The sequence below is a fragment of the Denticeps clupeoides genome, chromosome 2 (genome assembly GCF_900700375.1).
Source record: "Denticeps clupeoides chromosome 2, fDenClu1.1, whole genome shotgun sequence".
Lineage (NCBI taxonomy): Eukaryota > Metazoa > Chordata > Actinopteri > Clupeiformes > Denticipitidae > Denticeps > Denticeps clupeoides.
The window spans coordinates 20,688,539-20,716,404 of NC_041708.1; the positions used below are offsets into that span (position 1 = coordinate 20,688,539).

General features: G+C 40.9%; 3 protein-coding genes across 4 annotated transcripts in view; 2 read left to right on the forward strand and 1 right to left on the reverse strand.

Moving 5' to 3' along the window:
• The first annotated feature begins 1,953 nt into the window (after positions 1-1,953).
• nphp3 (nephronophthisis 3) lies at positions 1,954-21,809 on the forward strand. The gene is made up of 27 exons (XM_028970817.1): positions 1,954-2,581; positions 2,922-3,047; positions 4,469-4,619; positions 4,934-5,086; positions 5,538-5,671; positions 5,794-5,954; positions 6,098-6,257; positions 7,726-7,800; positions 7,893-8,045; positions 8,129-8,232; positions 8,381-8,495; positions 10,103-10,246; positions 10,896-10,993; positions 12,058-12,160; positions 12,252-12,334; positions 12,431-12,563; positions 12,656-12,820; positions 13,197-13,291; positions 13,970-14,092; positions 16,370-16,559; positions 17,074-17,315; positions 17,774-17,849; positions 18,535-18,662; positions 18,947-19,187; positions 19,266-19,391; positions 19,750-19,865; positions 20,166-21,809. The coding sequence occupies exons 1-27, from the start codon at positions 2,258-2,260 to the stop codon at positions 20,332-20,334; spliced, it is 3,888 nt and encodes a 1,295-aa protein (XP_028826650.1). The 5' UTR covers positions 1,954-2,257; the 3' UTR covers positions 20,335-21,809.
• A 1,015-nt stretch (positions 21,810-22,824) lies between these two features.
• On the forward strand, positions 22,825-24,208 carry tmem186 (transmembrane protein 186). The gene is made up of 2 exons (XM_028970821.1): positions 22,825-22,896; positions 22,979-24,208. The coding sequence occupies exons 1-2, from the start codon at positions 22,894-22,896 to the stop codon at positions 23,552-23,554; spliced, it is 579 nt and encodes a 192-aa protein (XP_028826654.1). The 5' UTR covers positions 22,825-22,893; the 3' UTR covers positions 23,555-24,208.
• Positions 24,209-25,093: 885 nt separating this feature from the next.
• nrp1a (neuropilin 1a) overlaps positions 25,094-27,866 on the reverse strand; it is a 49,629-nt gene continuing 46,856 nt past the window's right edge. For both annotated transcript variants that reach the window (XM_028970818.1, XM_028970819.1), the window contains exon 17: positions 25,094-27,810. In XM_028970818.1, the coding sequence (XP_028826651.1) occupies positions 27,524-27,810 (287 nt within the window). In that variant the 3' untranslated portion in view covers positions 25,094-27,523. The remainder of the gene's footprint in view (positions 27,811-27,866) is intronic.

Genomic DNA, 27,866 nt, shown 5'->3' on the forward strand with positions numbered 1-27,866 from the left:
CACACGTTGCAACCTTGTGTGTACACAAAGTTGCATCTGGAAAAAGAGCCCCTTCCAACAACCTTCCAATGAATTTTGACAGAACTTCAATATTTAAATTAAGGATTCACACAAAATTGGACACCAAAATAACCTCACTACTTCTAATTAATTATTGGATGTAGTTCACAGTTCCCAATGACTGTGGACTGATATGAACAACCTAGGGAAATCCAGCGCTGGCTTCCTCCTACTGAGCCTTTGTTCTGTTCATGGTGTCTTCCTAGTTCCTCCTCAGGGTGTATTTGTTCCACTGCTGTCACTTTTGACTTGATCACTAGGGGTCCTGAACAGTGTTCTAATGTGAGGCACCTTAATGGAATATACAGTACATCCAGAAAGTATTCACAGCGCATTACCACATTTTATGTTGCAGCATTATTCCAAAATGAATTAAATATAATTTTTCGCTCTGAATTCTACACTCAACACCCCATAATGACAATGTGAAACATGCTTACTTGCGGATTTACATTTACATTTAAGGCATTTGGCAGATGCCCTTATCCAGAGCGACTTGCGACGTACTTCCATGTTACAATCAATGAAGTGATCAATTCTGGTTCACTAGGAACCCCAACTATGAATACAATCTTTTTATTCACTCTGTTGTAGTTTCTATACATAAGTAAGACAATAAGAAGTTACAAGTTAATCTAAATATTCTCTAAAGAAGAAGGTCTTGAGCTGCCGTTTGAAAATACTCAGTGACTGTGCTGTTCTGACCTCGAGGGAAAGTTCATTCCACCACCGAGGGGCCAAGACTGAGAAATCACATGTGAATACTATTCGTATGCACTAAACAATGTAAACAGTGATGTACAGATAAAATGTATTTGAAATGAATGACACATTGTGATGTGTGAATCATACTTAACTGATTTGAATTACTGAACACACATGCACAAAATGAGCTGCAATTAGCTGCTGGCTCTCCCATAAGTGCACAGTTGCATATAGCATTTTTGACATTTCAGACGTTTTTATCTGTAATTCTTCCTAAAGCATTATGTGAAATGACTTTACAAAGTTGGCAAAAACTATTTTGCCAATTTGACTGATTTCTGTCCTCCTTCCTGCAAACAAAATAAACTGACAGCTTCTTGTTTCAGTGAAAAAATTGTGAGACACATTAAGTACTTTGCACTTGTATGCCTTGGGTCTGTGGCAGGAAGCGAAAGGAGCAAAAGAAACGCATCTTGTCAGAATGTCAGCAGCCAGGCCGCCCACCATGCAGCCAAATTAAAACCCTTGACCACAAGATACCACCACAACAGCTATTTGTAGTATCAACACATTGATGGACCTGCAAGGAAAATTACTTTATTCATTTATTTATTAGCAATCGAGAACGTCCACGGATAAAAAAGAAAGTATGTTTATTAATGCAGTAGCTACATGGAATAATGGTGTGGAAAATTACCACGGGCCAGCTAGTGTTGTTATCCACTACAGCATGAACTACATATATAATTGCATTTTGGTGAAGACGGCAAAGGAAAAGTAACTGTACACCTATTCAAACAAATGCACCACAAATTGGTTATATACACTTTGCATGTTTTCCGCTTTAGAAATGCTGTATGTTGCTATTGTTTTGAACAGTGATGCAGAACGTCAACTTGATCATTTCTTAGAAACTACAATAATTTACACCGCTGTTTACAGCAACACTTCTGTTGCTGTTGCTTTAAAATAGGTTTTATCACTGATACAGAACGGCAATTACACTCAATTTAATTAGATGGATAAATTGACAATATATCTAAATTGCTTATTATTTTATTTAACCTGACTAAATGACTGCCCTTTACAACGTTGATACAAATGTTGTAAAGACAGAAGGAGAAGTTCCCAACGTGGCTGAAACCTCACGCGTTTAGGGCTTCGCGGGCCTCCGTAGAAGGGGGCGTGTCCGGCGGCCCGGAAGACGCTGGCAGGGAATGCGGTGCTGAGCCCGGCCCGGTAGGTTTACCGCCGGCGTCCCTCACGCCGAGCCGTGGACGTTGGTGGGCGTCGTGGCACTTTACAACTAAGCCGCGTTCTCCTTTCCTCCTGGTGACATTTGTGCTGAGTAGAATGTCGGTTTAGTAACTGGGTATGAAATCATTTTCTCTGTCACAGAACATTAAATCTCAAACCCAAGCACTTGTGATTTAATTTAATTTTCTAAAGTGCGGATTGATGAAGACTAGTACAGGGGGGTTTGTTAATCACCATGGGAACGGCCTCCTCGTTGGTCGCTCCGGGCGAGGTGATTGAGGATGGGTATGGCGGGGAGGGCGGCGAGGCCTGCGAGATCCCGGTGGAGGTGAAGCCCAAGGCGCGCCTGCTGCGCAGCTCTTTCCGCCGCGGGCCCCGCGCCATCGGCGCCAGCTTCAAGTCCACCGGCTCGGTGGAGCTCGAGTACGCGGCCGAGTACGAGCGGCTGCGCAAGGAGTACGAGATCTTCCGGGTGAGCAAGAACAACGAGGTGGCGTCCATGCAGAAGAAGGAGGCCAAGCTGGACGAGGAGAACAAGCGCCTGCGCGCCGAGCTGCAGGTAACCTTGCCCTGTTCACCTGCTGCATTTCTCACGTTGTGCACATTGTGTTCCGATGTGTCATGGTAAAGGCCACTGGCCATCCAAGAACTTGCCAATCAAGTCACAAGAAGGATCTTTATGCTGCATTCCAGCACTTTGCATCACTCGAGATGCTGCTGTTTTCCATGAGTCCTCGTGACATGGAAATTCTGGTCCCTCTAGGGTTTGTGGCTGAAACTCCTATGACCTTTCAAAAGCAAAAGACGTCATGATTTCTGGTGGGCTGAGGTTCTAGCTCATGGTTGAATGTGTATTTCAAGTCTAGAATGCTCAATGTCTGCTCATGTTCCCATGCCAGGCTCTGCAGAAGACCTACCAGAAAATTTTGCGGGAGAAGGAAAGTGCTCTTGAAGCAAAGTACCAGGCCATGGAGAGAGCCTCGACATTCGAGCATGACCGTGACAAAGTCAAAAGGCAGTTTAAGGTCTGCAGCTCGATGTCTGCTTTCATCTTACCCATCTCTTTCTTTCTCATTTTTTCTTTTCTAACTTATTTTCTTCTTTTCTCCCTCACTTTTTTTCATACTAGGATAAAAAGGGTACAGGTACACTAGGGGGACTCTTTTGCTCAAGGTATTCAAGGTACATATATATCACGACCTGGCCTGCAGCCACGCGTCGACAACTCTGTTTTAAAAAACGGCGACGTCAAAAACAGTAGTCGACACAACACGCCCACTCACCAGACGCATGTGGGCACCCCATCGTTACTCGTGACGCCGGAGAACAGAAGTAACGTTACTCTAGCCAATGTTTACTAAATTAATTGCACGTTTGAGTAGTGTTAGTAGTGTATTGTGCAACGTGTACTTCGTTGATGTGAGCTAACGGTGTTGGTGTTTGGTTTCTGCTAATACCTAGTGGCTAAACAGTGTTGAGGTAACACTAGTTAGAAATAGCATATACTGCTGCCATTATTGGTAAGGATGGCTAACTTATAGCTAACGGAACACCGCCACAAGTGTCGGATTACGGCCAAAGCGGCGAGCTGCTCGCTGCGGTACCTAGCAGATCTTTTATACAAGAGATTTATTCTCGGGCTGTAAAACCGAGTGCTATTCCTTAAAAACTGTGAAACAGTAATTGAGCAAGCTTGGGATATCTATACTGTGAACTCCACAGTGTTTTGCACTACTTTTTTTCCAAACCTTTAAACTTGAGTTATTGGTACTGTAAAAGTTTTGTTTAACAAACATTTTGTATAACACTGCTGTTATTATGTTTTAAGCAGAAGATGTTTGACTTTGGATACTTTTGTATAATAAAGTAATCTATTTAATCTTTAGTAGCAATTAGTGATTTTAAGATTTTTTTTTTTTTTTATCGTGCAACAGAAAAATAATAATTAGTCATTAGAACAGTTGACTGTTCGATAAAATAACCCTAACCCTAATTATTAAAAAAATTATCGCTTTCCCCCAGCCCAAATCACGACCATAACATTCAAGGTTATTTGGGATCATTAAGGGTGCAATGTGTTGTTTATTTTTTAGATGTTTTTATTATTATTATATGTACTGATATTTACTGAATCTAGCTAGCTAAGAGGCTCGCAGTAGCCAGTCCTGCCCCAGTCCTACCTCAAGATCTGACCTTGGTCACGTTGGCAACCATTGCCAACATTCTATCAGCTGGTAGTCTAATGTAACATCAAACACTTCCTTCTTTATTACAATTAGTGTTGACACCCCAGCTCTCTGGTTATATATGGCTCCAATTTGATTGGTAATTCTCTATCATTTGAAGAACAAAGTGAGTGAACCTCTGCTCTGAAACCCTGCTTTTTTTCCGAGCTGTTCGGCTGCAATGCCCCCTTTCACTTCATTCCTAATTGTGCCGGTGGCAGATATTCCGCGAGACTAAGGAGAAGGAGATACAGGATCTTCTTCGAGCAAAGCGTGATCTGGAGTCCAAGATGCAGCAGCTCCAAGCTCAGGGGATTCAGGTTTATGACCCTGCCGACTCGGACTCTGAGGACAACCACACCACCATAACTGGTCAGAACTTAAATAAAATGTCACATAAAGTCACCCTAATGTCTTAATCACTTCCCTCAGTAGTCTGCATATGATGAATATTACAATAAACATCATGTTATTGTGGGATATCCTAAAAAATAAATGGAACAGATAATATCAGCCCTCTTACACATTTATTATAAGAGGACCATATCATCACAGCATCATACTAAACCTCAAATGAAGAATCCATGAACAAATATTGAAACTACACTTAAGTTTCAATGTGCAGATTCAAGTATTCTTTTGGTAGGAATGCAGGATGTTCATGAGCATGTGCATTGTGTATGCAGCCGTAGGTTCACATTGTGAGTATTGGAGTGGGGGTGCTCTATGCAGTGAACCCTCAATGGGCAGCATGATGCAATTGCAGCAGACGTATCGTGGTCCGGAGTTTGCTCACAGCCTCATTGATGTGGAGGGACCTTTTGCCAACGTCAGCAGAGGTGTGTGCTTTTGTTTGTGAATTTTGTGGTTTAAATAATGGGAATGTGTATTAACATGGGTCTCTATTGGCTTTAGGTGCTATGTCTTAGGTGGTTGGTACCAAGCATGATTGGTAGTGCACATCACCATTACATACACTATGTAAAACAAACCATAACTGAAATGTTACTTTAGTTATTGTTTCCATTTTAAATAAATAGCTTTCCTGATTTGGGGTTATATGACGTTTACATTTATGGCATTTATCAGACACCCTAATCCTGAGTGACAATTAGTAGGTAAGTGGTAACTCAGGGTTTAGTGTCTTGCTCAAAGACACAATGGTAGTAAGTGGGGTTTGAACCTGTGACTTTGTGGTCTTCTGGTCTTCTAGGCGAGTCTGTTACCACTTAGGTTACTACCACCCCTAGAAATGTATTTGTGTACTTATAATGTGTGTCTTTGCCTTAGATGACTGGGATTCTGCTGTGGCCAGTCTGCTACAGGTCTCTCCTCATGTCTCTCAGGCACTGTGGAGCAACACGGTGCGCTGCTACCTCATGCACACACACGAGACGCGTGGCGAACTCGACAGCTTAACTCAGGTTCGTGGCAACAACCATAAATGAATGATTCGTTTTTATGCTTGAGAGTTTCTTCTTGAATAAATGGTCTTTCTTTCTATCTGGGTGCAACTGATGGGACCCCACCTCTCTCTCTTTCTCAGACTTTCTCTCCCCGACTGCAGAGGCTTTGTGAGGGCTTGGGGCATTTCTATCTGGATGTTTGTTTCTGTGACGAGACTGCAGCAGCCTATCCCTCTGAGCGCAGGCTGGAGATTGAGCGCAGTTCAGTGTGTGTGCTGCTCCTAGGCTCTGCAGTCAGCAGGTCACACTCACATCTCTTCAGCCTCTTTGCCACAGACACTTCAAGCTGCACCGTGCTGCTTTATTCACATGCGTGTGAAGTGGCCAGTCCCTTTGTCACTTTTGGCCAATGTTGTTTTGTACGCTGTTCTCTTTTGTATGTAGCTGTGTGCTGGAGGACGCTGAGGAGATGTTTTTGAAAACCCCAGACTCACGGCCACTTGTTCTCTACCTGCAAACAGCTGACCAGAAAGCCCCCCTCACTGGGCCCAGCAGGGAATTACTGGAGAGAATCAATAAAGCTGACAAGAATGGCAAAGTCAAGGTAATAATGAAGATATTCCTGATCATTCTTTGATATATGTATGTATAAATATTTACTACATTTTGCTCTGAAACACACAGTGCTGCTCTCTGACATAACATGATGAACTTGAAATTACAGAATGAAAATACAGAATTTGTACACTGCTGCAATTAACATTTGCCATACCCATCCTCAATTAACAGAATTCTACACACAACAACCCTTAATGACAACTTGCGGTTTTGGTAAATGTTATTAAAAATAAAAAAATGAGTGCCAATGAAGCTCAAAATTGAGCTCAGGTGCCTCCTGGTTTGCTTGATCATCCTTGAGATGTTTCTGCAGCTTATTTGGAGTCCACCTGTGGAAAAAACAGTTAATTGGATATGATTTGTAAAGACACACACTGTGTATATAAGGTTCCACAGTTGACAGTTCATGTCAGAGCACAAACCAAGCATGGAGTTAAAGGTATTGTCTGTAGCCCTTCGAGACAGTATTGTCTTGAGGCGGAAGGTTACAGAAACTTTCTGTAAATTTTCAAAAGCTTTGAAGGTCCCAATGAGGACAGTGACATCCATCATCTGTAAGTAGAAGATGCTCAAAACCACCAGGAATCTTCATAGAGCTGACCAGTCACCTACACGGAGTAGTCAGAGGTGACTAAGAAACAAATGGTCACTCTGTCAGAGCAGAGGAGAAACGTCTAGAAAGACCACCATCTGAGCAGCAATCTACCAATGAGGCTTGTGTGGTAGAGTGGCCACATGGAGCCACTCCTTAGTAAAAGGCACATGGCAGCCTGCAGTTCGCCAAATGGCACCTGAATGACTCTCAGACCATGAGAAACAAAATTCTCGTGATGTGAATGCTACAGTGAAGCATGGTGGGGGCAGCATTATGCTGTGGGGGAGGTTTCTCAGCTTTTTATTATTTTTCCAAAATCCCAAATAAACATTTTTCATGTTGTTTGTATGGGGTGTTGTCTTTTGAATTCAGATGAAAAATATCCATTTCATCCATTTTGGAACAAGGCTGTAACAAAAGAAAATGTGGAAAAAGTGATGCGCTTTGAATACTTTCTGCATGAAAGTGAAGTGATTGTCATTGCTAAGCACAGCAAGCACAAAATGTGTCCTCTGCATTTAACCAATCTTTTTGAGCAGTTCAAGTTTATTGTCATTTCAGCTACAATACTAACAGTACTACGGTACAGTTCTATGGAACCTGGTGTTACATGTCATTTAAACAAGTTACATACTGTTATGAACAGGCCCAGGGTCTCAAGAGCTCTGGTACTCAAGTTATGTGTTAAGTGTGTTGCATACATAGCACCTGCACCCCTGCTCACCTCTTGGGCATGGAAAAAAGGTTCAGGAATTTTCACTAGAACCCCACATATTTAGGAGTATCTTTGAAGGTTTTGACATGTTTGTTTGTATTGTTTTTTGTGTCTGTGTGTGTGTGTGTGTGTGTGTGTGTTAAGGTTGTGGAGAATTCTGGATCCCCAGAGGATGGTGCAGCTCTGATCTTCACACAGTTGGAGAAAATTATTAAACAAGTGGGTGCGGGTTGCTTTGTATCCCTTGTGTGTCACTCATGTGACTGAAGGGTTGCATTTAAATACTCACCCATTCCCTCCATCCCTCCCAGGAGTTGTTGGGCATGGAGGCTGTGGATGGAGACTGCGAAGAGTGTGAAGTGGAGGATACAGGTGATGTTCTATGGGATCTGCATGATGAGCAGGAGCAGATGGAAGCCTATCAACATATGTGCAGTGCTGTAGCCCATATCAGTGTCCAGAAGGTAATTTTTGTAATTTCTGTCTAATCTCTGGTTTCATTTTCTTCTGCTTTGGAACTGTCTTTTGAATATCTCTGTGTTCTCAGTACATCGATCGTCTGAATGATCTTGTGGCAGCCCCACCCCCAACCCCTCCTCTGCTGATTTCTGGTGGTCCAGGTTCAGGGAAATCCCTCCTCCTTGCTAAATGGTAAACTCGTGCATGTAAACAAAATCCAATCATTTAAGAAATATTCAGTCCAAATACTGTGATGTGTGATTTATTTTTAATTTCCAGGCATCAATTTATTCTTTAGGTGGTGTAGATGATCATGTATCGTGGATTATTCCTTTCTCAGGATTGAGCTGCAGCAGAGACACTCTCCCAGCACGCTGGTACTCTACCACTTTGTTGGTCGGCCGCTGTCAACCAGTTCTGAGCCGGTACTCATCTTCAAGCGACTTACTGTAAAGGTAGGTTACATACATTTGTGTGTGACGTTGTGCTGCTTTTTAGAAAACCAATAAGCCACATGATTTAACATGAGTGTTAAGTACGCATTATGATGATGATAAAATCAGTACAGTGCATTGTCACTATTGTCAATAAATGTCTGGGTATTAAGTTGCCATGGTGAAAGTTCATTTTAGCAGCTACTTATTTTAGTCAATTTAGTCATTATTTTTTTATCACAATATTTACACAATATTTAATCACAATAAACTTAGGTTTATATTAATATTAAATTAGTGAAAATGGAAACCAAACCAACATGATTTAAATGTTGGCTAATCCACTAATAGAATAATCAATAGAACAAAATATATTCTAAACACCAAAAGATAAATTGCTGTGTGGTTTGAAATTGCAATAAATTTTTCCTTTGACTTGGTTTGAACGGGTCCTCATAAGTCATAAGGCATAATAAATGGAATCCAAGAATGCATGAATAAATGAACAGGATTAATGTTAATAATATGATTAGCATTTAAACACTCCTCCCCTAGTGTTTTACTTAAATACGAAAAACAATGTATTACATCTCCCAGCATTGCAAATCAGCTGGTTATCTTTGCATGCATGTATTTGTATGACGATAGCAAACTCACTTTCCAAGTGAGTTTATAAAATGAACCCACTGATGTTTTGCCGCATTGCTTAATGAAATGGCATTGGCATAGAATGTAAAATGAAATAGGCACAGGACTATGTTTAACTGCACAAAGAACTGAATGGAAGTCTTTGCAATTATTTGACAAATTTAGATACAATGTCTAATCCATGAGTTAAAAGTTTGGTCCTATTTATGTCTACAATGCTCATATTCCTATTATGCATCTATTATCTAAATATTGCCCTAGTCATATTTTAACTGATAAGATATAAGCAACTAAAAGAGCACTCAAGATATTGGAGGCCATGACCAAACAGTGCTTTCTAAGCCAATAATAGTAATTTCTTATCTTGAGATTTTTTAGGAAATACTCCTGTATAGTGAATAGCAGATAGTATTGACTGATGATGTGTGACTCAGTGTCACCTGCATTGAAGAGGAAGTTCTGCTTTATAGTGGTGGCCTAGCGGGTAAGGAAGCAGATTTGTAACCAAAGGGTTGTGAGTTTAAAGCCCACACTGCAAAGGTGCCACAGGGGACACATTTTGTAGAGCCTGTATAGCTCAGTCTGTAGAGAACCAGACTTTTTTTGCTTGCCATAGTGATGCACATCACTTCAGAAGGGTAACGCAAACTCTTGATTGGAAGTATTAAATGTTATGAGGTTAAGGACACAAATTACGTTGTTGGTTTTTTGTATCAGCTGTGACTGCGGTATAAAACATACTTAAACCTCTGTGAACTAATTTTTGACTCAATTTCAACAGGAAACACAAATAACTTGCTTCCCAACAACAGCAAAATATGGTGACGTGCAATGATATTAGTGTAATTGTATTGGGTCAGCCAAGTTCATTTCATTACATTTCCGGAAGTTTTTGCTCTCCATGTACCATATAACATGTTAGCAGCCTTGTGGATTCTCATCCTTCTCACAGTGACTTCACCATTTTCACTGTTTTGCAGCTGTTGCAACATTTCTGGTCCCTCTCAAGTCTGTCCATGGACCCCTGCAAAATTCTGGAGGAATTCCCACGCTGGCTCGAACGCCTTTCAGCACGTCACCATGGAAACATAATCATTGCAATCGATTCCATTGATCAAATACAGGTAAGATTAAGGGTGGGAATCATGTTGATTTAGCATTCTGTATTACACAGTGTTGTAGACAGTGAAGTTAGTGCTGGGCGATAATATAATCACGATATGTGAGCTTAGTTAGACTCAGGTCTGTTACGATCATCATCTTTGGCCACGTTCTCATATTTTTTCTTTAACTTTGACACACGCAAGCAGTGTTTGGCCTTAGGGGCAGTGGTTGGCCTAGTGGATAAGGAAACGGACCCGTAATTACAAGGTTGCCGATTCGAATCCCAAACCGCCAAGGTCCCACTGTGGTGCCACTGAGCAAAGTACCGTCCCCACACACTGCTCCCCGGGCGCCTGTCATGGGTGCCCACTGCTCACAAAGGTGATTGTTAAAAGCAGAGGACACATTTCATTGTGTCACTGTGTGCTGTGCTGCAGTGTATCATGACAAATGACTATCACTTCATTTTCATGAAGTGTCGGACCCACAATTCAGTGCAACCTAGCTATTCCTAGGTTACTCTAATTTGATGACTCTTTGCATAACATTTATGCTTTTTGCGACTTGAATACTTTACCTAGAAATCAGTTTAGCCATCAACTCAAACCTTCAAATCTCGAATTAAACATTTTTAAATCTTACATTTCAATTTTTTTAACCATTGGTTAGAATTCAGAACGGCATATGAAATGGCTGATTGATCCTCTTCCTGCAAATGTGAGAGTGTTGGTGTCGGTCAATGTAGAGACCTGCCCTCAATCTTGGAGGTACGTACACCAGAGGTGGGGAATCGAGTCACACTTAAGTCGCACAAACAATGACTTGAGACTTGACTCAGACTTTTATGTGACTTGTGAGTCATAATTAATAAAGAGTGTTCATTTCATTGAATTATTTATTTAACCGAGTGGAAGGCACACACAAAAAAGAATATTCATGCCGCCAACCCTCAGTCTCGTAGCACATTCCTACAATACATTCATTAAATGACATAAAAACGTTTTTAGATTTATTGTATTATTTCATTCATTTCAGTTTTCCAACGTGTTTACTAACGTTATGGTAAAACAGGCTGATTCATTTTCCCTCCCTGAAATATGCGTAATGTTACATGCAGCCACAGTTTTCAAATGAACGCTGATGGCAACGGGAAGTTCACCTGTGCACTCTTGAGTTAAATAGTCCGAGCCATTTTGTATAGGAGCTTATTGGATTTTATAGCTTTCTATTAACCTTTATAGTGTATCCTGATGGATAGCCAAATATATTAACAATAATAATAAAAATGTTTAAAGCAATTAAAAAAATAAATAAAATTATTGTGAGGACCCATACAAAATAGCATAGTCTACTGCAAAAAACATGGTCTAAAGAATATTGCAGCAATACAGTTAACATTTAAATAACAGCAACTTTTTTTCAACGTGGTAATTTTATATAAATCACATTATTATAAGCTTTATTATCCAGGCAAGTTTGTTAATGGACATGCTCATATCCCTCTGTGTATACTGTGCATACTAATAGAAGATATAGTACAGTAAATGGTTTTAATCTAAACAATACACCAATGCAGTATTATCTGCAGAACATTCAGTTCAGTCATTTGAGAATTGAGACTTGACTTTGATTTGGGACTAAAGACTTGAGACTTGACTTGTGAACATATATCACACACACAGGCTCACATTTTCACTGCCTTATATAGTTCAGGACAGAAAAAAAGCTGTAAAGTTTCACAAAGTGTTGAAGTTTAAAAAAATCATTGTAAAAGAACCTGTAATACAGATTGATAATGAAAAGGAGGCTGAAGTGGATCTCCTGTCGCCAGGCTTTGGCCCACGCTGCATCTGGACCCTCTGCCCATTCAGGAAGTCAAGGGCCTTATCAGCATGGAATGTGTGACCGCTGACATCAAACTCACTAAAGAGCAGGTGTATACATGGATATATATTATGTGTGTATATTGGATTATCACAATAAGTGCAGTGGTTTTTAAGCCAAATACTTTGCTTGTTTAAACAGGAGAAGAAGTTGGAAAAGCTCTTTCGTACTGCGTCCACCTGCAGTGCCCTCTACTGCTCCCTGCTGGCCAGGCTTCTCACTGAGTACGTTTGTTTTACTTGCTGCCCTAAATTCTGGGAATGTATGCGTATGTCATGTCTGTGTCTGATAAGACACTGATCACAGTTTCCTAATTACAGGTCTGTCTGGTCTCTTGATAAGATTCTGCAGCACTGTGTACTCTGTCAGGACACTGTATCCTTGTTCAGACTCAGCCTGAAGGTGGCGCTAGAGTCTCTTATTAATGACCAAGAGAGAGCAATCATGAGAGAGGTGAACTACTGTGTGCGGCAAATGTTGTTTGTGGATTACAAATAGTTTGAGTTAAAAAAAAAAAAAAAAATTCTGTTGTCTGTGATTTTCAGTTGCTGTGCCTGGTATGTGCCAGTCATAATGGCATTAGTGAATCAGAGTTAATGGGCGTGTCACAGGACCTGTGTTTCCCTGCCCTGTGCTCTCTGCTCTCCAGACTTCAGCGTCTCTTGATCCTCACTTTCAGCTGTGGCCTGCTTCGTTTCAGACACCTCCAGGTCTGTGTGTGTGTGTGTGTGTGTGTGTGTGTGTGTCACAGTTCCCTTGTTTCCTCTGTGAGGTTTCACATTCTTCTCTGTTTACATCCTTTAATCATATCTGTAGTTTGCATAGAATTTAAATGTGTGATGTTTCCCTTCACACTTTCTGAGACCTATTTGTATGTTTGCTTCAGCACCAAAGGTGTGAAGTTCACCCTTTCTGGTATTTCATTCCATCCATGAAATGTATTCTTCAGCAATATATATTTGTGTGTGTGTATATGCACATGTTTAAATAAATAGTCTGATAAGTTGATAATAAAGTAATAATAATTTCTGTTATTAGATCATTTTTATGTATTTGTGATATCCTTTCACCCTCTGCCTTTGTCAGGCATGTGATGCTGTCAGGCTGGAGTTCATGGAGGACGAGGTACCCATGAATGCATACAGGGGGAAACTCATCCAGCACTTTAGCTTGCAGCTCAGGTGTGGTCTGTGTGCACTGCAGTGTTGTATGAAAACATATTGGTTTAGCTTAATTGTGAACAGTGGTATGTAGGAAGCATGCCTTGCCCAACATGCCTTATTTTGACCTAGCGGGTAAGGAAACAGACCCGTAATCAGAAGGTTGCCGGTTTGAATCCTGAACCGCCAAGGTGCCACTGAGTCCCCACACACTGCTCCCTGGGGACCTTTCATGACTGCCCACTGCTCACCAAGGGTAATGGGTTAAAAGCAGAGGACACATTTATAATCATTTCACTTTCACTTCATTTAAACATTATTGTAACTGTCAAAATTGAACACATCTGGACTTTGTTTACCTTCTGTGTGGGTCTGATCCCACAGATGACCTGACCAGATATAAATATTTAAAAACACGTCGTACCATGTGAAGCACAGTTCCATGTTTTGGAGACTTCCAAATTCATTGCGAAATGAATTTTTATGTTTTCATTAAACACACTCTTTCATTTCACATTTTTTCACTGTAAGATTAACCAAAACGATCCAACACAGCATATGTACTAATAATAAAGCACTTATTATAATGCTGCCATATTCATTCATTTATCAGCATAACTTCAGTGCAACTGTTAATTGTTCAGTTGCTCTTATGGATATTGTATAATATATGGCTGATTTGTGTGTTTTCATTTACAGTCAGAACAGGGTGACATGGCGTGTAGCAGATGAGTTGCCATGGTTGCTGCAGCAGCAGGAGAACAAGGCAAAACTTCAGTTCTGTCTGCTCAATCTGTTTGTCTCTCAGAACCTGTACAAGAGGTAAGAAGTTCTGTTCCTCTACTCATGTGCATTCTTTCTTCTTTGCCTCCTTATGAAATTCTGTTGGACAACATCTTCTGTGGTTCTCTCTGACATATAAATGCATACATGTCATAGTTCAAGTTGAGCTTTGTTGTCATTTCAGCTATATATGTGCAATAGTATCATTTAATTGAAAAACATATTGACAACAATGAGACAGGCAGCGCAAACTAGTGAAATGAATAATAAATGTGCACAAGTAGTCACAAGTAAAAAGCAGTGTAATATAGATAATATAGATAATATTACGCAATATAACATAGGTTGTGTGTGTGTGTGTGTGTGTGTGTGTGTCTCAGTCTCAGTCAGACCAGAGTGGAAAGTCCCTGAGTGTTCAGGTGTCTGATGGCCTGTGGAAAGAAGCTGCCTGTGTGCAAGCTTTGCTGCTCTAATGGCATGAAACAGTTTGGTCCTTGTTGATCTTAAGGCCACCTTGTCACCCTTCCTGAAGGTGGAGTCTCGAGCTTTGAGCAGTTTACGTACCTCTGCAGTCATCCACAGCTTCTTGTTCGGTCTTTTGGTGATTGACTTGAAGACTCTAACGTCATCAGTGCATTTGCTGATGTAACTGTTCATTGACTGATGTCATGTATGGTGATGTTTGTGTAAACAAGATCCAGCGCATTTTTCCCTCTTGTTGCAAAATGTACATGTGAATGGAATTTAGGGAGAATTGACTTCCCATTGAATTGACATTCGCAACTTGACATTTGCAACCTGACAACTGACTGACATTCTCATGGTTGAAATCTCCGTACATAGTTGCTTTTGTAAGTTATCCTGTAAGTTAGTAGGATGACTAAGCTGGAGTTTTTTTTTTTTTTTTTTTTTTTTTTTTTATTGTAGACATGGACATCATTTTCCCTTGTCCATGTTTTTTCCTGGCGTGTTGGACACTCAAAAAAGCACATCTTGGTTCCAGATAAGATTACTTATTTTGCCTCTCTTTGTATTATGTATTTGTATCTTCTTCCTTGGTCATATATTGAAAGTCATAGAAAGTAAACAATTAAGAGGTTCAAAATGAGAACAGGTCCAAATTAAAAGTAAGATCATTTACAGCTTATCAGTAAATGGAGCTGCTTGTGTGTGGCAACAGCATTTATAACATTACTTCTCCCAGAGTTGAAAGTGGCTTCCAACACCATTCACCATACCACCATGCTGCTCACTGCATTCAAGAGATTAAAGATTCAAGATTGGTTTATTGTCAGTACAACAGTACACACAGTATGCCGTGTATTTAAAATACTTTTCACACAGACCCCCCCCCCCCCCATAGTGCAATCGTGAAAGAAGGTATTGTAACATAACACACTGCTCCCCGGGCACCTGTCAAGTCTGATCACTGTTCACCAAGGGTGATGGTTAAAAACAGAGACACATTTAATTGTGTCACCGTGTGCTGTGCTGTGTATTACAATGACAATCACTTTCTTTCTTCTTCAGAAACAGAGTAGCGAGAGTCATATTCCTATTTTGTATATGGAACTGGTCCTATTTGGAAAGTGAAAATAAATTGGTGTGCATTTTGTAAAAATGTGTTTTGTGGGATCAAATCAGTAGTTAACAGAATGTGTGTTAGTGTACCAAATGTGTCTGTATCAAAGTATTTTGTAAATGTTTTATGTAAAGCTGTTAGTTTTATGGCTGAATTAGAGTAAAAGTAGCCAGCTTGAATGGACCTCCCTTCCACTCTGGTCATACAAGTGTGCTACAAGTAGGATTTCAGTTTTAGTGCTGTTTAATTTTAGGAAATGTGAGTTACAGAAGGCAGATGAGTACAGATACGATGGTAGAGAATCTGGGGGTTGGATAATGTTGTGTTCAGCATGAATTATACTGTCCTTGTAATGGACCAGTCAAATAGCATACTATAGGACAGGATATTTAAATTTATAAACGAGCTTAGGTTTTACAAAGGTGCACTATTCAAAGGAGCACATCCACAAAACTCATTTCAGGAAGTTGGATTCACAGGCTCCTCCCTCCAATGATTAAGTGAATGAACAACTCTTTTTAGTGAACTGATTCTAAAGATTCAGTACATCTTAAATTATTGTAGTTTTGTTACAAAAAAATATTAGAATTTCCTTCATTCTTTTTAAAAATATAATTAACTAAATTTGTAGTGCTAAATTCATTTTATTTTATTGCCATTATCCCTAACAACTGGGGGAAAATGGCATCGTAATCACTCAATCTGTTTGTCTTTTGTCTCCTTTCTTCCTGCAGGGGTCATTTCTCCCAGTTGCTGGCATACTGGCAGTATGTGGGAAAGGATAAAGTGTCCATGGCAACTGAATATTTTGACTCTCTGAAGTGTTTTGAACAGAGCTGTGAGGGTGAAGACAGCATGAGCTGTCTAGCAACGTTGTATGAGACACTGGGACGTTTCCTTAAAGACCTTGGCCTCCTCAGCCAGGTATTAGACTGCTGACATACTGACATTATTATTTAATAAGTTTACACTATATGCCTTATATATGTGTTAATAAATTCTAAGGATCTATGCTTATAGTCACAGAGTCTGGAAACTGGACAACACACACATATTTACTCTTTATTTAGCAGATTTCAGATGCATGTGTCACTGTCTTACAGGTAGTGTTGTGTTGTGTTGTGTTTTCAAACGATTAGTTGAAAAGAGAACGTTCAGGAAACGTTCACTTCAAGTGAGCCGTTCTTTTCTTTGTTCAGTTGAGTGAAGGAGGGACCGCACATGCAGTTTTTATTTGTCACGTACATAGATATAGGACAAATATAACTAATAGTTGAATAAAGTGTTATCTGGACAGTTTTATTATCATCCTTGCCACTTCTATTGTATTTTCTAATGTCTGTCGAGTAGTTGTCCTCTGTATTTGCTTAACACCGGCAGACGCAGCCAGCCATGTGTCACTGTCTTTATGAATGTTCTTTTGTGCTGATATTTCCAGGCGGTAGCCCCATTGCAGCGTTCACTAGAGATTCGTGAGACTGCTCTAGACCCAGACCATCCCAGTGTGGCCCAGTCCCTGCACCAGCTGGCGGGGGTCTACGTTCTGTGGAGGAAGTTTGGGAACGCAGAACAACTCTACAAACAGGCACTGGAGATCAGTGAGAACGCATATGGCCCAGAGCACAGTTCTGTGGCACGGGAACTCGATTCCCTTGCCCTGCTGTATCAGAAACAGAACAAGTAGGTCATGTCATGAACCTCCAGAATGCATAAACATTGGATTGATCATACTTTGTTGTAATATGCTATTTATTTTAATATTACATTTGAAATTCACTCCCTCGCATTCACTATCTATAACTGTCCATGTTTGACGTTGTTACATTTTCACTTTTTAAAATCATATCTTATTTTCTGGGTATGCACAGTATTGTGTGTTCTATGCTGTGAAAAAAGCAGAAGCACAAGACTTAATTACTGAGAGGACTACACTCAGAGTAAAGAGAAAAAAACACAGGACAGGACCGCATTTTGACAGCTTACAGCAGTTGACAACAAGATGCGTAAATAGATTTGGATTTGGATGGTGAAAGTAATTATAAATTGACAGTATTATACAGTGTGTTAATTAATATTGTTTATGTGTATGGAAAGATAGACGAGAGTGTTAATTTGATCAGTTTGCTTGTTTTGGGCAGGTACGAACAGGCAGAGAAGCTGAGGAAAAGATCTGTGAAGATCCGTCAGAAAACTGCCAGGCAGAAGGGTCACATGGTGAGAGCATTGGCGTGCGTGCGTGCGTGCGTGCGTGCGTGCGTGCGTGCGTGTGTGTGTGTGCACATGTAAACACAGTTCCAGAGTGTGCCCCAGTCTGTCAAAAGTGCAGACTATACAGGCCCATCAACAAACACATGAAGCACACATAATTCAGAAAAATCCTTTGCTCAGCCGGAAGCAGGATATTTTTTCCTTCACTGTGATAGCAAGCACTTTCAGCAAGTCTAATTAAAGCTTTGTAAAACCAACTGGTAACAATAAATCCTCCATGGAGGATTTATTTAATAAAGTCTGTTCATATTTGATTGTTTAAATCAAATAACAATAAACACAGTCAAAATTGCTCTGATTATTATTTTCTCTATGCTTAATCTATTTTCTATGCATATAGAAGTCTCTATATTTGCTTTTCTACTCAAGTCAATATTTTGATGGTCTCATATGTGTTAATATCCAGTAATGTATTTTGTTTCTCACTTAAGCTTGACTTATGCTACAAATCTGCAACTAGATCATTTCCCCAAATTGTTCAGCCCCAATGTGTGTGTTCGCATATCGGTCCATGTTTTAAAAATAGCAGTGACTGCTACCTGGTTGTAATACAAAATCCCTCAGTATGTATGTCTATGTAAAAGTGCATTTTTGTGTGTGTGTGTGTGTGTGTGTGTGTGTGGTACTTCAGTATGGTTTTACACTACTGAGGCGACGGGCTCTTCAGTTAGAGGAGCTGTCTCTGGGCAAAGACTCAGCCGACTGCGCAAAAACACTAAATGAGCTTGGAGTACTGTACTATCTGCAGAATAACTTGGAGTGAGTATGTCCTGTGTAACAACTGTGTTATCTGTGTTATGTAATGTCTTCTCTGTTACAAGAACCTTCCACACCTGATCCTCTGAACTTTTTAGAGTCCAATATTCTTTAATAGAGCCCTTATATTTATTTAAATAAATTAAATGTTTGATCCAGCTCTAAATTCACAAGCTTACCTCATGAAGTGCATGCTATAAATTATGTTGTAATGTGGAATGAGATTTGATCAAATTAAATCTATATATATATATAATTTTTTTTAATAATCTTTTGGCCATGTTCAGTGCAGCAAAAGTATTCCTGATGCGCTCACTGGAGATGCGCCAGCGTGTGTTGGGGCAGGACCACCCTGACTGCGGTCAGTCCCTGAACAACTTGGCTGCACTGCACTGTGAACGGCGCGACTATGAGATTGCTGAGGAGCTCTATGAAAAAGCGCTGGACATCCGAAAACGGGCTCTTGCCCCTGACCACCCTTCCCTTGCCTACACACTAAAACACCTTGCCATACTGTACAAGCGTAGAGTAAGGCATTTGGAGAATGAGAGGAACATTTAGGAACACTTGACTTATTTTTGTTGATTGTCTGTATGTATTTGCCAGGGGAAGCTGGAAAAGGCTGTTCCCCTCTATGAGGTGGCCTTGGAAATCCGAGAGAAGAGTTTCGGGCCCAAGCACCCAAGTGTGGCTACTGCCCTGGTAAACCTAGCAGTCCTCTACTGTCAACTGGTGAGACAACAGCTGCTGATGGCACGACAAAATGAAACTCAGACTCCTACACATTCTGTTCTTCACTGTGGAGGTATCATTAGTCACAAAATACATAAACCCACACAAGGTAGGATGGTAGCACCCTAGTGGGTAACACACTCGCCTTTGAACCAGCAGACCCACTAACTAATATGGTGTCCCTGAGCAAGACACTTTACCCTGAGTATCTCAAGGGGGACTGTCCCTGTAACTACTGATAAGGGTGTCTGATAAATGCTGTAAATGTTCATGTACACAAATGGGTTCAGCTGCTGGAGAACTTAACATGTCTAGTCGATGTTTTTTTTTTTTTTTTTTTTTTTTTTTGTCTGTGCAGAAGAAACACAGTGAAGCATTGCCCCTGTATGAGCGTGCTCTCAGAGTTTATGAGGACAGTCTGGGAAGGCTGCACCCCCGTGTGGGAGAGACCCTCAAGAACCTGGCTGTGCTCAGGTATGCACAAGGGTACTTGGAGTGCACTACTAAGGAGAACAAGAAGTAAGGCGAAGGCTGTCCAACAGGCAGTTACTCTGGAACAAAATACTAGAGCAGAAAGTGTAAAACTTGCTCACCTATGATACTACTTTTGAACTAATGATAAGCAGAGCATTACACTTGGGGCTTGATCATTTTTGTAAGGTGAAAGATGTAAAATATCAGATAAAAAAGAAGAAAAAATCCAAAATAGTGCCCCTAGACTCTACTGAAGATTGCTGTCTGACGTTTAGATGTGTTTCAATTCTCTCTTGTCAGTTATGAAGAGGGGGACTTTGAGAAAGCTGCTGAACTCTATAAGCGTGCAATGGAAATAAAAGAGGCAGAGCAGTCACTGGTGTGTGGGAAAGCTCCTTCCCGGCACTCCTCCAGTGGTGACACCTTCAGTCTCAGAGGCCCCGCCCTCCACGCACACAGTCCTAGATGACCTCCAGCAGTTCACTCACTTATGCACATTTTACTTCACTATTATAGTTAATACAATGATTTTATTTTCTGTTTTATCGTATATTCTTTGCCAACATTACTGATATTTTAAGAATACCTGAACATGACCAATGCAATCTCCAACATCTGGGCTGTGATGGTGACAGACTCCCCCTGCTGGGTGCAGTGCGAAGAAAACCTTTTATCTGCTTTGTTGTCTCTCACCTTATTATAAATGTATGAGGAGTGTGTCTTGTTTTGCGCCTGGTGCTCATGCCACAATTTCCTACACGATAAAATGGGAGAACAAGTCCTGTGGCTCGCACTTTAAGAAGCTAAACGAAAGCACAGCACTGTATTGAATAATTGAGGGCCTTGATTTTCATCATAACCCCTTTCCACCAATCAGCCGCTGAGGGCCATGGATCTCTGTGCTTCATCCAAGGCTAAAAAATTTTCTTAAAAAAAACAAACCTTGCCTGGAGAAACCATGGAGGGCCCATACCAGATGAGTGGACACGCGTATGCTCCAGTGAGATTCACCAAGGGTCCAGTTCTGGGTGAATATGGCTGAGTCATGCTGCTGCCAGAAGGAGACACTCTTGCAAACAACCCAGGTCAGAGGGAGTAGATGGCAGTACGTTATAACCGCAGTACATTATAAATGGTTGTCAAAGACAAGGTATTGAGTTCAGCCTTGGGGAATAAAAAAATAAAACGATAAACCTTCAGAAAAACCATAAAGATATTTAATATGAGTCAGCATTATCCATTCAAGTATGGTTCTATATATATTGTTACACAATAACACATAACACTAAATTACTATGAAAAAAAAAAAAATTCTAATCATTTTGAAGCAAGTGTTGAATATGAACACCAATGCCTAAATATGAGGGAAAGGCAGCTTTTTTAAAAAAAATACTTTCTGGATACTAAAGCTCTTGGTCAGCTGAGCTTGTCTTGAATATCTGTTGTCCATGTGTATTTATGTCATGGGTATGAATACTTGAAAACTGGCAGTTTTTCATGGAGAAACATGCTCGAGTGGTAAACATGCTATGTTTGTGTTAACTGTTTCATTAACATCATGAATGTGTATAACATCCAGCCAAATTCAGTGGGGTCTTTAGGATAATTTGTGTTCATATTATAGATGTGTGCACTCATTACATCACGTTCATTTATTTGCCGCTCTTATTCAGAGTGACTTACCACTAATTACAGGGATTGTTCCTGTGCAGTTGTGGCTGAGCAGTGATATCTTTTAGGGCCATTGAATGATGGATTGTTGAACATGGAAACATTTTCGGTGATGTGAGGTCGTGTATAAAAACCGAATCAAAACCTGGTAAAAACATAAAAAATACCAATGTATAATTATATGATTTTCATATGTATTAATGTATATATTGTAACTATGCACATGAAAAATTGGTACTAAATCCATATAGTATTAATAAAAATTCAAATGAAGTTCTTATGGGTTCAGTATTTCATTTGAGGTGGTGTATGAGTGAAAGTGATGGTCATTGTGAAACCTGTTCTCCGCCCACAGCACAGAGTCGTTTGAGGTATGCTAAAGCACATTTGGACAAGCCAGCTTCATTTTGGAATAAGGTGCTGTGGACGGATGAAGTTATTTGGAGGGAAAAAAAAAACAGCATTCCCAGAAAAACACCTGCTACTACAGTAAAAATATGGTGGTGGTTCCAGCATGCTGTGTGGCCAGTGCAGGGACTGGGAATCTTGTTTAAGTTGAGGGAAGCACGGATTGCGCTCAATATCAGCAGATTCTGGAGACCAACGTCCAGGAAGCTTCACCAGGCCTGGATCTTTCAACAAGACAACGACCCTAAACGCTGCTCAAAATCTACTAAGGCGTTCATGCGGAGCATTCATGTCATCCACAACATTCTGGAATGCTCGTCTCAGTCCCCAGACCTGAGTTATTATTGAAAATCTGTGGTGTTAAAAGAGACCTGTCTATGCTTGGAAGAAATCAAACCTGAATGAACTAGAGATCCAAAATACCTTCAACCAGAATCCAGACTTTCACTGGAAACCCGAGGAAGCGTTTACAGGCTGTTATTCCTGCAAAAGGAGGATCTACTAAATATTGAGTTCATTTAATTTTTTGTGGTGCACCTAAATATAACTTTTAATGGCAGTAGTGCCACCCCCTGGTTGTAGTGGTGGGTGGTAGTAGCCTAGTGGGTTAACACACTCGCCTATGAACCAGAAGACCCAGGTTCAAACCCCAATGAATGAGCAAGACACTTAACCCTAAATTGCTCCGGGGGGGACTGTCCCTGTAACTACTGATTGTAATTTGCTCTGGATAAGGGTGTCTGATAAATGCTGTAAATGTTGTGATTCGCGTACACGGGGTGAATCGCAGTAGTGAGTCGCGTACGCGAGGTGGCAGTAGTGAGTCGCGTACGCGAGGTGGCAGTAGTGAGTCGCGTACGCGAGGTGGCAGTAGTGAGCACAGTTCGCGTCTTAGCTGGAAAGGAGCCGGGATTTTAGCCGCCGTGTCGCCGAGATTTGCGACGCGAGCATGGTGAGTGCAGCTCTGGCGCCGCCGCTCCTGTGTAAAGCCGAAGCTCGACTAAACTCCATTTTCTCCCCATGTCTGTCCTCAGCTGGCGCGGTTGGCTCGCTGGCCTCGGTCCCCGGTGCTCTGGTGCCGGAACTACGGCACCGCAGACGACAGCGCGACTTCACAGGCGACACGGCGACAGGCGCCCGCCTTCTCCGCGATCTACGCGTTCCCCGCCATCCGGCTGCTGCGCGGCCTGTCCAGGCTCAAGCTGCTGCAGACCGGCCTGACGGGCGTCCTGCTGCCCCCGGTGTACTACCTCCACCTGGCGGGGCAGGCGCCTCCGTCGCTGGCGGCCTACAGCACGGGAGTCGCGCTGCTCGCCGCCGCCACGCTGTATCCCGTCAGCCACTGCGTGCGGCGGGTGGTGGGCATGATGTACCTGGACCGCGACGGGACGACGCTCAGGGTTTCCCACCTGACGTTCTGGGGGCGCCGGAAGGACGTGTACGTGCCCGTGTCTGACGTCATGACGCTGGGCGACGCCGGCGACGCTCCGGGCGAGCTCATCCTGCGGCTGAGGCGCTACAGCCGCCCGGGCGCCATGTACTTCTCCCCGCGGCTCGGACGCGTGCTGGACCCGGAGGCTTTCCGGAGGGTCTTCGGCTCGCCGTCCTGAAATATTTCGTCCACTTTTATTTCTGTTGTTCGTGATGCCCGGAACCCCGATGATCGTCTCTGTTAATAACTTGCAAAATTCCATTACACTTTGGATAATTAAAGGGAAAAATTCGTAGTTGTATGATGTATATCTGAATGCCACATATACAGTTTGTGAACCTTGACGATTCAGGATTCGAACCCTCAACCTTCCACTGAGCCACAATTTCAGCTGTTGCATTCTTTAAAACAACTGCGTTTTACTTGTTAAAATGTTAAATGACTTTCTTTATTTCTGTGAAGATTCTCTGTCGTCCAGGTGAAGTTGTCTGGACGTTTCTTGTGACCCATCAGATCCTCTGTGTGCAGAATGAAATGGTTCTGCCTTCAAGAAAGAAGTCCGCTTGCCACGACTCAACTTTCTGATGCGTTCTTTATTGTTAACAGTTGACACAATGACAGAAGTGTCAGAAGTGGCTTCTTTATAGCGTTTACAAGTGATATGGCTTCAGGGCTGAAAGCAAGCAATATTTTATAGATCAGGGATGGTTAGTTTCATCAATCTGAAGCACAATGAACCCTCGATGGAACGTACTATTCTGTTTATCATACTTTTATCAGACAGTGACAAAGGGGTTTAACTAATACATTAAAAATACATTCAGTGCATTAACTTCAGATTCTTCATATCCTTCAAATATGTCGGTGTTAAATAGCACAGTAAAGATAAAGGTTATACCCTGGTAACCATTAGTATATGTTAGGGGTCATTATCTATTTTACTATAGTAGTGCGGAATAACCTAAAAGCAGCAGTGGATTTAAATGTACAATATTATTTTGGCACCAGGGAATGTCACCAGAAACCTGTCTACGTCTGTCTAAGTCAGACACTACCCCCACCCAAAGATAAAACTGGCAACTCACTGGAACATCTGGCAGCTTTTAATTGAACCTCACTGGTAAGATGATTGCTGAACTAGTGGACATGTTTTGATAATGACCACGAGGAAAATATGTTGATTGCATGAGTAGAGAATATGGGGTAAGAGGGTCGTGGGAGCCAGAGTCCTTCCCGGGACGCTCACTCACAGCCGGCCGTTGACCTAGTGCCAGTGCCTTTGGAAAGTGGAAGAAACCAGTTTTTAAGATGAAAACTATTGTACCTTTCAAGGCCGCATGTGAAAATAACTATAACTATAGCATTCACAGAGACACTATTTTCTTGGAATCACAAGCAAGAATAACAAGCGTGGTGTTTTTTTTTTTTTTTTTTCGGAAAACGTTTATTTGAGCGGAATCTTTGGAATGTCATAGTCATGATTTGAGGGCAGAAAAGACAAGGGTGTTTTTTTTCTCTTTCTAAAATGATGCGGGTGCCTGAATACAAAACATTGATTTCTGTTGTTAAGGCTTTGCTGTTTTATTGGTTATTTTTCTTTTTTTCCCTCCTAACACAGCAAATTACAGAAGCAGTATTGAAAATAAAACTTTTTTTTTCTTTTCGTAAAAAAAAAAAATTGCACAAAATTTGAATGACAGTACAAAAACTAAGATAATAGGCTGTGTACATGGGATTTTACTATAGGAAATTTGTATCTTTTTTCAATAATGAAAACATCTTTATAAGTGTACATTTCAGAATTATTTCACATAATCTGAAACTATAGAAAAAAATGAATTAACACTGTATTATTTGTTTGGGTTTTTTTGTGTTGGATTTTTTTACAAATGAATGCTATAAACACATAAACCTTTTTTGTTTTTAAATATATTTATCAGTGCAACATTGTTTCTTTTCTTTTTAAAAAAATCACGCTACAGTATCTGTCCTTGCTAGTTTACCAGACTGAAATAATCCACTTTAAACTGGTACTAATGCGTGTAGCATTGCAAAGTGAGCCGTCACTTTGGAAATAAACATAAACAATGGTCAGAGAATGTGATTGCCACAGTACACAATATAGGTACACAATATTAGCTCATAAATATAGCACAGAAGCATCAGAGACCACGTCTTTGATGGCTGCAATGAAGTCCTGTATTCGAGCTTCAGGAGACACCTCTGCAGAAACCTCGAGAAGCTCCATCCACCTGGCTTGTCCTTTACAAAAAAAAAATGCTACCTGAAACAAGGTGATCTTCAAATTTTAGTTGCTTCACACACAATCATTTTGTTTTAGCACAGTACATGAGCAACACTAAAATAAAACAAGAAATGTAGATGACACGCGTTCTTGTCTGCCCCTGCTTCAACAGTCACCTGTCCACATTTGCTTGATGGTTTTTGAAGTGAGTAACAGAATGCTGGTCACAATTTACAGTACAAGTCCAACAACAGTGAACAGTGAACGACCTCCGATCAGTCAGGTCACTGACCTTTGGTAAAGACTCAAGCAGCCCATGGCTGCTTCCCATATGACATCAAAAGGTCCCAACCATCTAACCATTTTCTTCAGGTAGCCCAGTGGCCATGATTTTACAAAAAGAAGTGATATCATGACACATGAGTCTGTGTGACATGGCCAGAAAAAACAACAACAACAACCACTTTAGCACCATTTTCTCCAACACATCCCCGTTCTGAAGATCAACATTGATGGTTCATGGAGGCAAAGTGCTTGCAGACCTTAGAAATTTGTGAAAGGATGTTACAGATGGCTGAGCATGTAAATGTCTCACACCATACATTTTACACATGTATTATTAATATTTGTTTTTTGCTCTTTTGTCTTTTCTATTTGGTATGTTGACAGATATTCTGCCACTGAGACAGGCCATAACTATGAGTGTAGAACAAGTTTGAAGATCACCAGTGTGAAATACAGGTCATATAGACTGAGAGAAAGACACGCAAACATAAAGAGAGGGAACACGCAAGGAACTGGGAGGTAGGAGTCTGAACAGAAACGGCAAAAAGCAACATGAGACTTTGGACATCATCGCTTCAGAGGCAGATGTGACATTTTTTTTAGCCATACAAATGTCATGAAGTTCTCCTGGTAGTCATGCGATCAGTATGGCAGAGTCTGAAAGGTGCACACATAGCGGTTTGGAGGAATTGTTTGCGAACATGTGCTGATAATCTTGCTGCACACACGCACACACACAGGGAGCTATCAAACGAAACAGAACAACGGTAACACAGTTTTCATTGCCACAAAACAACTAGACAACTGTATTTACAACACGCAACCCAAGAAAATAAGAATGCTGCAGCTTTTTAGATGTTCATGTTTTGAAAAAAAAAGGTAGGGTTGGGTGATGGCATTAAAATATATTAAAATGTATGTACAATATTTCGGTTTTGACAATAAAATGAATTAGACTCCCATTGATGCAAATATGACCTAACAATGTCTTTATGCTCCTTCCATTCAAACTGAACGGATGGGAAAAGCACGAATCAATAGAATAGGCCAAATGAGATGCATTTAAAGGCACTGTAAGAACCATCTACACCATTTTTTTTTTAAAAAGGGGACCCGAGTTCTCTGGACATAGAACTTGCAAAGAATCACCACCAGTCTTCTAAGCTCACCAAGGACCAAAGAACTCATGTCTCACTCACTCAGGTTTTATGAAACACATCTTCTTGTAACCTAAATATAACCTTCTAAAAATAAAAAATAAACATTTTTTCCCAGAAAAAACGATAAATACTTTTCATCATATATTGGTCTCATCACCAGCATCCACTTGTAAAAAAATTAAAAAATAAAATTAATAATTAAGAAATCATAAAATTAAGAAACAAAAACATTCAAATTAAAATAATTATCTAGCTCATCTGTACATTTTTTTTCTGTTGTTTTTGTTTCAGATTTTTGTACACAGTGTCCCCTATTGGTAGGTTCCATTCACTGCAGCTCCTGAGAAAAGCATGGCTCAGTCACAACCTCGAAGCCTCAGAGCCTTGTTCTCCTCCAATGAGGGCATTCCGCTGTCCCCCATCCCAACACAGAAGCGGTCCTTCCCACTGGTGGCACTCACGCCTCTGAGTATGTTTTCTGTTGACTGAGCTTGTCCTTCTTTAATTTTACACCGTCCACCAGCTCAAAGTTATAGTTCTCCAGAGCAGATAAATTTCTGTCCGACATGCCACCATGCGAACAGGCGCAGTAGAGGACAACACCACAAATGGCCCCCAGAAAGACCCCTAGGGCACTCATGGCAATGATGGTGATGAGGATGGGGTCCAGGGTCTTCAGCATGTTCCCTGGGCTTCCAATTGCATTGTTCTCCACCATTTCAGGGAAGTCTGATGTTTCTTCCACTGTAAATAGCAAATTAAATGTTAATATAATAATAATATATCAGTTATTTAAGCCT